The 11,588-nt window shown below is 34.2% G+C and overlaps 1 protein-coding gene across 1 annotated transcript; it reads left to right on the forward strand.

Annotated features, from left to right (window-relative positions):
* The first annotated feature begins 2,967 nt into the window (after positions 1-2,967).
* On the forward strand, positions 2,968-10,361 carry LOC105333002 (forkhead box protein M1-like). The gene is made up of 8 exons (XM_066085404.1): positions 2,968-3,170; positions 4,312-5,684; positions 5,828-5,973; positions 6,313-6,480; positions 6,779-6,911; positions 7,268-7,384; positions 7,712-7,894; positions 8,156-10,361. The coding sequence occupies exons 2-8, from the start codon at positions 4,319-4,321 to the stop codon at positions 9,004-9,006; spliced, it is 2,964 nt and encodes a 987-aa protein (XP_065941476.1). The 5' UTR covers positions 2,968-3,170; positions 4,312-4,318; the 3' UTR covers positions 9,007-10,361.
* The last annotated feature ends 1,227 nt before the right edge of the window (positions 10,362-11,588 follow it).

Genomic DNA, 11,588 nt, shown 5'->3' on the forward strand with positions numbered 1-11,588 from the left:
TTTAGTCTACCCCTCCTCATTTTGCGCCGCAAATTAATAACTGGTAAATTTAAACTTTGGGATAATTGTGATGAATTAAACAACCTTTTCTTTGGTGTAAGTGAACCTGACTCAAATAGTTCAGGATTTGCTTCAACAAGTTCAGGGGTTTTTATCACTCCTGGATTCACCATCAGTTCATTAGTTGAACTATTTTGTAAGACAGAATTTGAGTTTCTGTGTGTTTCACTGCTTTTCCTTCTGGAATCTGACTTCTCTGGTATTTTATCAGGTGAATTTTCTTTGATAGACTCATTATCATCTTCACTGTCAGTAAAGCTGACATCTTGTATGACTGTCACTGGTGGAGTGCTCTCCCCTACAAACTCCAGAGATGGAAACTTAGACTTTTTCTTCAGTTTTGTGTATCTGGGAGACTTCGAGTTACTTCTTCCATGACATGTACAGGGAGGTTTGTCAGTGATTAAAGAGGGGTGTGATACTCTCCTTCTCCTGGCCCGACGTTGTCCCCGTGTGGTTCCAGGTACACCATTAAATTGAGGAGATACCTGAAAAATTCATGCAAGACTCTATCAGTGTCATTTTATATGACTTTTTTTCAGTGGTAAAACAATAAAAACAATAAATTCATTGCATATTATCTTTATTCCTAATATTTAATCTGAGACTTTTTTCATGCTCTGCCTCAGGTTTGTCTTTCCCTCCAAGAATCTTTTTAGGCCTTAGTATCAGAATGCATGCCATTTTGATAAGTAGTTATTCTCTGATACCTCCTTGTGGCATGGCTTATTTAATCACCTGTAAAAATCTTATCTTTTGGTATCTGTATATCTCATCAAAATGACAACATCCCTATCAAACCAAATTGAAAATAATAATGGCAGTGAGGTGATAAGATTCAAACCTTCTATACCGGTAATTTTTCTATACCGGTAATTTTGTGTACAATTGGTACATTTTCATGATCAAATTTAAACAATTTTGACAGACCTAATAACTAAAAGATCCACATATAAAAAGACAGCCAAAGGTTTAATGGTCCTTGACATCCCGTGGCTTTTACTTTTTATGACAGTGCATCACAATATGCAATTTCAACCCTTTGCGGAACTGTTTATATTGCCAAAACTAGGGACCTGTCTCTGTGGCACAGTGAGTATATCTTTGGTATACTGACCAGCAGGTCCTGAGTTCAAACATCTTGGCTAGCCATGGGTTTACTTTCAACTCTGCTCCTCTACAACTCTTGTAGAGGAGAAGAATGGATCGTAAACCCTTGTCAGGGACTTTTTTTTTCATAAATAGTAAAACTTGTTTTGTACCAACACTGATACACTACAGAGATGTTTCAGATATTGCAAAGTTTTGGTAAAATTCTTTGCAAATCCTTGCAAACGTTTATAATTATAAAGAACTCAGTTATAAAGAACTTAAGAATATATCAAAATTATACATTATTAATTAAGTCCCATAGAGGTGAAAAATAGTGGAATTTATTTGATTTACATTGAAGTGTTATTTTTTATTAACTTAACATTTACAATCTAATTAGAACCATTTTAACAAGGCCTTGGACTTTCAGTAGGATGTAACTATCTATTTCTTGCGTCAAAACAAGTTAAAATGACGCGGTTTAAAGCTAAATATACACCGATTGTGTAGTTTTTGCACAAAGGCAAGACAAATCTTGTTGATTTCAAAGAGCCATGAATGAGTGGCCAGCAATGAAATAGACAGGCCTACGTCACATTGCTGGTTGACAGAACTACCCAAAGTCCAAGCTCTTGTTAAAATGGTTATACTTTAGGTTTTCAGAAAAGGTATTTTATTGCATGCCGTGCCACAATAAGCACAGATGGTAGTCATATGGAAAAAACCATGTATAAAGCGAATTCACTGTAATGATTATTATGAACTCATTATACAGATAAAATGAATTACAGATTTAGCAAAGTAAATTCACTGATCCATAGGACTTTGTTATAATCAGGGATGTATATACTGTTATGTTTCTGCTATAACCCAATTTTTCCTGGAGCAATAAAATATTCAAAATTGATTCCCCCCCCCCCCCCCCCCCAAGTTTTTTCTGGTATTTTCAAATTGAAGGCATGTTAAAAATTCACATCTAATATAGACTCTGGCTTGAATACAAAACTTTTCCCAAAGGTGTGGAGGACCCATAAAGGGAGTCTCAGAATAATTATTTTCTTGCTAAGATCTACTTTGAAATCCTTTCAAAATAAATGACACAAACCCATGACATATCCTGAACACTTTGACGAGGTACTGATATTGGGTGCTGAGCACAGTACACTGGAGTTGGCACATTTCTCTGTCTATTTACAGGACTTTCTGTGAATATTAGTGGTGGTTTCTGGTGGGATGATTTTTTCCTCCTTCTTGGCATTGTTCAGTAAACTGTTGGAATATCCTCATTTGATGAAGTCTATATCAGAATGTTAAGTTTGTAATTAACCCCTTCACGGTAACTGCGATACTGCTCTTTTGCAGGGCAAAATGACATAATTTGGTGAAATATGACGTAACGTCAATTGCTTCATTTACGTCATTTAATTATCCACTTACTAAATTTTAGGCAAAGTATATCATATTTGCCCTGCAAAGAGCAGTACCGCAGTTATCGTGAAGGGGTCTATACCGTTAGTTATCAATAGAAGTATTATCAAAAATGAGTTAAATGAGGACATATGAGCTTTAACCAGAGATGTGACAGAGTAAAAAATCAAGATGAGTTTGTAATCTAACCTAAAAAAATTCCTATTTTCAAGTCATCTTGTTTCTTCGTTTTGCCTTTGGATTACCCGCAGCTTTTTTTACTTTCACTTTCAGGAACGTAAGAAATATTTTCATTGGCTATGAACTGAGCACAAGCCAATCAAAATAGACGTAACATATTGCGAGAATTGATTAGATCTCGCGAGAGTTAAGAATACTTAATTTTGATTGGACGATATATTCATTGGATCGAAATTCAAATATGGTAGAAGATGGATTACGAAGCGTGTATGGACTTGTCGGAAACTCATCTTCTTAGATCTTTGCGGCATAATTATCAGCAAAGTCGATACTGATGGGGTTTCGGTTAAACTATTCAATTCGATTTTTGTCAAAAGTGACAAATGTATTCCGATAATCAAGTTTTCTAGGTACATATTTTATAGTAAACAAATAAGATTCTGTATATTGATTTTTTCATATTGTGCTTTGTAAGGTTTTTTTTTAACATATGAAGGAATCAATCCTAATGAATTTATTATGAAAATAGAATATGCAAGAATTCATATATGTATTATATCCGTTACTTACATTGTAAAATCATATTTTTCTTGTTTGAAAATTGAAATATGGCATATCAATTTTAAAAATTACAATATAATAAATGCAACGATCGATGCATATCAAATGGGAATAAAAGGAAAAGTCCTGGCGATGAAGAATAACATATATCATATGTCTTTAAAGTAAAGACATTCCAAGCAGATTTTAAAACCTATCTCTTTAAGCTGGCTTTCTGATTGGTATTTGAACTGACACCATCACAAATTAAGAAAGTCCCTCATAATTAATGTTTGAAAATTCACCACCGTTGAATCACTCGTGTTTCTGAAAATTGAGACACATGTATATCTTGCCAGTTTCAACTTTGCAGCTTAAACATTCTTCTAAACATTTATCTTGAAGAGATGTGCATTTCTAATTTGTTTGTGGTTATATCCTAAAAATTTCAATGATATGGCATATTTGTTTTAATTTTCATTATTGGAAGCGTGATGTTGATGGATAAAAGTGCATGTTGTTTACACAATGGGAACTCTTGCATTTATTTAATTAGTAGTCAGGTACATGTATGCACGTCTCTGTTAATAGCTACATAGAATATTGGCTTAAATCAAATGGACACACAAGTGGAAAAAATTGTTGAAATAATGAGTTAACAAGAATTTCACATTAAATAAAAGATTTTAAATAATAAGAAGGATGTTCAGGTTGCAAAATTTCAGGGAAGATGCAGATATATCACAAAATTAACAGAGCCAATTAAGGGACTGAAATTAGGGGGCAAATTTTTAGACATGAATTGAGGATTGTCCAGGGATTTAGTAAAGACATCAGTCCAAATTCCAACCCTCTTTTTTTTATACTGATTTGTACAAGGTTACCCTAAGGGTAATTGATATTATTGACACAAAGAATCTTACCAACTTTATGCCATGTGATTCCAAATAGCACTTATTTTGATTTGTGTTGTTATTGAACTGAATGAAAATTAAACCATTCATTTTGCAGATTAGTCATGATGTCACATGAATCTGATTCAAATGCTGAAAATGTGAGGTTTATGTCATTTAAATGCCCTGACACTGCTGCTTTGTGCAAACAGTCTGGAAGACCCAGTGATGCCCAACCTAGTACCTACGTTGTAATTCTAAATCAAGATTCAGAAAACCAATCTACAAATCTGCTTTCCCAATCTGACCAGCACACTCTAGGGACAAGACCACCTGGGTTAGTGTGTAAAAGCAAATCAAAGTCTAGAGTCTCGCTTTCACCCAATGATGATTTAAAACTCAACTTAACAAATGGATTTGATGACTACGACAGCTCTTGCATATCCCAGAAAGTGTTTCAGGATGATTCAGAGGGAGCAAAAACTGACAGGTTTGGGGAGACAACAAAGATAATTCGACTCAAAATCCCTAGTTCTCTTCAGAAAGCAATGCAAATAAGCCAGAAACTTAATGCACAGAGACTGTTGGCTGAAACTTCCTCTAACCATCAAAGCAATATAAAGGGACAATGGAACTCTACTGCCAAGTCATCACCACTGACTGAATCTGGGTATTCCTCTGCCAATAGCAGCTGTTTTTCAAGGGAATCTTTTGAGACACCAAGTCCTGCCTCAGTGCCTTCTCAACACCAAACTGCAAGGCAGATTTTTGATAAGTCAGTTGTGGACTTGCAGAAAGGAAAAACTAGTCATACAAGCCCATCAATGTTCACACCATCCCCCATATCATCATTGTCTTCAGGGTTACGCAATGTTGCTGTTTTTCAAGCATCACCATCATTTTCACCGAATCAAAACAATGCTAAAAGTTCCTTGAATTTACAAAGAACATCTACACCACAATCGGGATATGTTGTGGAATCAGCAGATGGACAGAAATTTATCTTACCAGTTGATCCACAGCAAACCAAAACAGTCTCTGTGTCCAAATCAGAATCCCATATCAATATAAAGCCACTCAATATGACTCAGTTCATGCCAAATTCAAATTTTAACTGCAAACCAGAAGTTCGAGATATAAAGCAGCAAAGCTTCACCTTGGAGAGATCTGATTCAAAACTTGAAGCTCAGACTGCCCCAAACAAGAATCCTTTTTGTGAATCCCAGTCTAAACTCAGTGATAGTGACCAGATAAAAAGTACTTTGGAGATGTCCAAGAATCCTGTTACTTCCTCACAGCAGCCAGAGTGTACTTCATCCTTTTCCATGATAACCCAGGAAAAGATTGGAGATGTGATCATAAAATGTGGTTTAAAAGACAATGAGAATGTTGTTAAGGTAGAGGTGGCAGATGAAGATGTCGTAGATAAGGCAGCTGATTCCCAAGAGTCTATGGATTCTTTTCCAAATTCTCAAGAGTCAACTGAAAAAGGTATTTGAATCCATGAAATACTTCTGCTAAGCAATATATTGAATCAAAATTATAAACTGATTTAACGATAGATAACCATGATAAATGATTTTACAAAAGTAGTGCCTAAGCCCTTTGTTAATTCATTTCCTATTTGTTTCAAGACTCATTGAATGATTCCTTAACCAATATCCAGTGGTTGGGGGGAATTCAGTTGAAGGAGGATGGCAAACCTCAGATGCCACCCACACAGAATAAGAAGGACAACGCCATACAGTGGCGATGTCTGAGTCACTCAGAGGTTCTGAAGGTATGCGAGAGTAGAGAGTAGAGACTGATATACGGTAGTTTTCATGCTGTCAATCTATTGTCAAATGTGAAATGGTTATAGATATACATGACATAAAAGTAAAAGGCAATTTCATATTTGGTGCTCTTAAATTTTAATTAGGAAATTAAGAGTAGTGTTTAAGACACTGAACAAATTTTGTTCCAGATTTTTTGTAAGGCAAGTTTTGAATATGTTCTAATAAAATTTGTGAGGGTCCAAACATAAATTATCGGTTAGTAATTAAAGGTAATAAACCTTTATACTTGATTTAGCATAAACTAACTTTGATCTTTTCAACATACATGTATTTGTACATAGATTGCAAAAGAATATGGCAGAGCCAAAAGACCACCGTTTTCATACATGACCTTGATACAAATGGCCCTAAATAGCACAGAAGATAAGAGAATGACCCTAAGACAAATCTGCAAGTGGATAGAAGAAATATTTCCTTACTATAAGTGCACAGCAAAACCTGGCTGGAAGGTAAGACACATATCAATAGAAAATGCAAAATAAAACTAGATGAATATCAAGTAAATGTACATGAAATCTGTACATGTGAAAGTTAAATAAATATTTATTTTTTTCAAATTTGTACAGAGTTTATACATGAATGCGATGTGGCAAACGAGGTTTTTTTTTTTTTTTTAAGTTTAGAAATTGAGAACAGCATTGAAGGTTAATACTGGTAAATGTTTTTACGAGTCTACAGTTCTACCTGTATATGAAATAATTTGCAAAGTAGTAGACACTTGATTAAAACCTACTTGCCTGTTTGTAGAACTCCATCAGACACAATCTGTCCCTGTATAGCATATTTGAAAGGGAAAAATCAAAGAAACATGGATCCTATTGGACTATTAGAGAAGACTGTCCTGAGAAATCCAAAGTGGTTCCATCCAAAGAAAAGAGAGGTCAGAATGAGAATAAAAAATTTTTAAACATAAAAAATCAATAATGTGTATTAAAAATGGTCAACTGTGTAAAAACTAGAGATATCTGAGTATTCAAGATATTAGGGTAAAATACTTAATAAGTGGTTGGGACGTACAAATCATTTCAACAAATCCATTGTATTTGAGATATCGAAGTTTGACTGCATTTCCCAGAAAAAATAATAATGTATACTTATTTATTCTCTGTTAATTGTACTAATAAATAGTTTTAAAAAATTGTTTTTATGTCAAGAGGAATGGTATTTAAAAAATAAAGATAAAAAGCTTCTTTAATCACAGTGCTTTATTGTTGATTACCTGGTTGTACATTTCAGAAGCATCATCCACCCTGTCCAGTTGTCTCCCTGTGTTCCTCCCCCACCAATCCTCACGGACCCCCAAACTACCCATCCCTGCCCAGTACAGAGGCAACCCTGACAGCCTAAAGAGAAGTAAGCTCAATTCAAGTTGCAGAATAGCATTTTAGGGACATAGTGTCACTTACCATGTGTATTAATTTGGGTGTGTTAGTTGACAAATGCTTGCAGGCAAGTAAAATTTCAAACCTTGGAATTGTCAAGCTATACTTACTTGTGCATGGAGATCAAACCTTAGATTCATTCCAAAGTTATTTTTAGGGAAGCATATCAGATCTCTCTTTGCTATTGTATTGTAGCCAATTTGGAAGTCCTGATCTTCAATAATGGATTCTCTTTTGTTGCATTGTCTGACTGTCCATATTATGTGTTGAGGTCTCAACTACATGATATCTTTTACAGATCTTCAGCCAATACTACCACGACCCCACTCTTTCAACTCTGCCATGCAGACCTTTGCTCTGATCCCCATACAGAGCATGAACCAGTCCCAGAGAGTGCCCAGCACCTCAGGCCGACCTATGCTAATTCAGGTGCCCACTCAACCCCCTCCCACCCTGTCTCAGGAACCCAAGAAGGATGCAGGTAACATGAGGATTTTGTTTTATTTTGATTAGAAAAACATGAAATCTGTTGGTAATATTATAAGTCGTATGATTTGAAGAACTGTTTTGTATTAAAAAGCATTTGGCAATCATCTGAATATTGTGTTCATGTTTTAATTGAATTCAAATCCTTGATTTAAATACATTCACTTTAAGTCTGTACATTTAAAATGTATTTTAAAATTACAAGAGAAGTGTTTATTAGTTTATTGATTACTATGTTCTTTGTTTTGAATTTCAGAGAATCTACCAATAATGGATAAACAAATTGACCACAGCAAGAAAAAAGTTGTCAACATTGCCCCCAAATTTAACTCTCAAAATATTGTAAAGCAGGCTTGGTTAAATGCTCAAGTGGGCAGTGATAACGAGTGTAAATCTGACACAGGGATAAAGGAAGAAACCAGTGGTGATGATTCTGGTGTCAAGCGGAAGAAACAAAACAACGGACTTCCTAAACCAAGAATATACCCAAGATCTAGTCCACCAAAAAAGCAACAGTCCCGTAGGAAACAAAAACTTGTTCCGAAGGAGCGTGACTTGTTACAAGACAGTTCTGATGATAATGAGGATGACGATGTGAAACAGTTTATAAACAAGCTAGAGCAAAACCTGCCTACTCCACTCAGGGCTATTCTTGACGGCAGCGACACAGAAAAAGTCACAACATCAACTCCCATGAAGAAAGCCTCTGGCTCCCCCGACCTCCCGTCCCCAATAAGGGGCATTACTCCACTGAAAGGGGTTAGTCTTTTGGACACTAGTTTTCTGGACAGTTTCAAGGATTTAGATGATGGCAGAAATCCGTTTGCTTCACCTAATTTTATGTTAAACATGAAGAAGATGTCCCCATCACTAATGCGAAGTCCCAACACCTCACAGTTTGATAATTTGTTCTCAGGATTGACTCCTATCAAAGGAGATTTAGACTCCAGTCATAATGAGAACTTATCTAGAATACTAAGTGAATTTCCCCTGGATGGAATTGAATCTGAGGATGAAATGTTGACAGGCAATTTATCAAATATGAATTGGAGTGCAATATGTCAGAACATTAACTCAACACCAAATGAAAAGAGTAAGATGGAGTAAATTGTGACATGTGTTAGGATGCATGGGTTTTTGTGTTCATTTTATGTGCAAAATTGTGTGCTTATAGTAGTATTTAATTAAACATTCTTATACATGAAAGGGAGATCATTAATCAAATTGATCTGGGAATTGTAAACTGTTTTGAATCAGCAACCCCTGATGTTTCTTACTGCTTGTTGCCTCATTGACCTGTCAAAAAAACTAAACTGCAGCTAGTAAATGGTCTTAGCATGCTTACATATTGTTAGTGAATACATTAACATGTATCAGTGTAGCCTTTTTTAAAATGGACTCCATGCTTTTGTCTGTTGTGCAATAATTAGTGTTTGCAGCATGTGTGCTGTGACTAGTAACACAGAATGTGACAGTGTAGATAATGTATGACTGCTACCCAGTACCCACACTCTTTTCTATTGGATTATGTGTTGTTTTATCATAGTTAATATACATTTCTAAGGCAGGTACATCATACATATCTTGTATATTTTGGCTTAACTTCTTAAATTAATGACACTAGTTACTCTTTGCATAGACTCAGTTTGAATGGGAGGATGTGTCAGATATTTTTTTTTTTATTTGTATAAATGTTTTATAACTGTACTACTTCTACAAAATAGATGTATTTGATTTGCAAGTATCTGCATGGATTTGATGTGTGGTGTGCCCATGTATGTATGAAATCAACTAGATTTAGCAAATGATTGAGTGAAAAGATATTGTGATATTTTAATTTTCTGCTTTTTATTTATGAAACAAAATAACTCATCAAATGTTCAGAATTGTAACTTGATTTAAGTTTCACTCAAACATGCTCATTAATAATATTTAAAGAAAGAAAATAGAACAAGAGACACAAGGTCCTTGTAATTTAGAAATTGCATGGACTTTAAGCTAACTGTTATTTGATTTTTCATGTGTCTGCATAATGAAATTATTGCAATTAAGGGCTTTATAATAACCTTTTATATTTTCTGAATTTTTGTTTTAACAAGTAAGTTACATTTTATTTAAAAAATAAAAAAGACAGACAGAAGAGGGGGTGTTATATAAGTTATGTCCTAATAATTAAACTTAGAATTTATATGAATCAAGTTATCTGTACCTAACAGATTTCCTTTGCAATTTGATATTTTTCTTTGAAAATGTAATGGAACACAAACTATCAGAGGATGTTAGAAACAAATTCATATCTGTGGTACTTTTGAGTGTGATGAAGACTGCTTGATTGTGACTGTTTTGTTTATGAATATTGTTCTTTGTTATTATTGTCCTGTGTGTTGAAGAGAAAAGAAATGTGATATAGAGTAAAACGATTTACTCGCATTACTTTGTAAAATAAACTCACAAGAAGTTGACATGCATGTTTTTAGCTCTTTTTTTAATACTTTGTTTTGTTTTGATTAATTTTGCTATTGAGATTGACTTATCAAAGAAGATTTGGACTCCAGCCATAATGAGAACTTATCTAGAATATTGAGTGAATTTCCTTTGAATGTAATTGAATCTGTCAGAAAATGGAATGTGATATAGAGTAAAAAAAATTACAAAAATTATGTTTCTCTAATACCCAGTCAATAACTATATCAATGACCCCCCCCCCCCCCCCCCCCCCAAAAAAAAAAACTCAAACAGGTTTTTTGTAATTTCCTTTCACTTCAGATAAGAGTATGATTTCAGCACCAGACAGCCATTAATGTTGACATCGGATTTGTTAGGCCGATTGAAATAACATTCGTTTTGTTTTGACTTTTAGTTTGTGAGAACTAGGCTCTAAAGAAGAAAATAGCTTGGGCACTAAATTGACATTTGGATGCTGTTAAAAGATAATCTTTATTTGAAGAGATCATACATGCATACTCGCTTTCAATTAAAATCTACATTGCTACAATTTGTATTATTATTACATAAACCACTCAATATGGTGTGATTGAATTTTTCCAAAAATTGCACCTGCGCTTTTGGATAGATTAAAAAGAAAATAGCATGCATGATCATGAAGTTCACGTCATAAAATTTACTCTTTTTAAGGGAGTACGATTGTTCAGCAACACTTGTAAGGAAATATTCCTCCAAGGAGACAGCATTTGGTTAAACCACCATAAGGAAATGGTTTAAACACGTTGCAACAACATGATAAATAATACAAACAATGACCGAGGCATGATGAATGCAAAATTCAACATTATAACATTTCAAATTTAATTCTTAAAAATGCTACAGTACATGATAATATATATATATATATGCGATCTAAAGAAGATGGGAGAATAAGATGGCGCGATCTAAAGAAAGTGAAAGAATAAGATGGCGCAAATGCCATTGATTAATTGATAATACAATTTAAGATGTCATGTTTTCCTTTTCAATTTTTTTAATAATACATGTTTATCACAATTTATCAAAAGCCCAATTTCTAACTTCTCAATATCGACAGTACTATACGATATGCGACATTGCTGATAAACTTTCAAAGTACATGTATAAAACATTGGGTCTTTTTCGAGTGTGTATTCAATCCACAATTTATTTGTTTTGAATGGTACACAAGAATTTACTGTATTATAATATCCATTGAACATCGG

This window comes from Magallana gigas, chromosome 5 (assembly GCF_963853765.1).
Source record: "Magallana gigas chromosome 5, xbMagGiga1.1, whole genome shotgun sequence".
Taxonomy (NCBI): Eukaryota; Metazoa; Mollusca; class Bivalvia; order Ostreida; family Ostreidae; genus Magallana; species Magallana gigas.

Coding starts and splice junctions, on each gene's coding strand:
- LOC105333002 (XM_066085404.1), top strand. CDS start 4,319: ATGATGTCACATGAATCTGATTCAAATGCTGAAAATGTGAGGTTTATG. Junction 5,685..5,827: donor TCAAGAGTCAACTGAAAAAG/GTATTTGAATCC, acceptor ATTTGTTTCAAG/ACTCATTGAATGATTCCTTA. Junction 6,912..7,267: donor TCCATCCAAAGAAAAGAGAG/GTCAGAATGAGA, acceptor TGTACATTTCAG/AAGCATCATCCACCCTGTCC.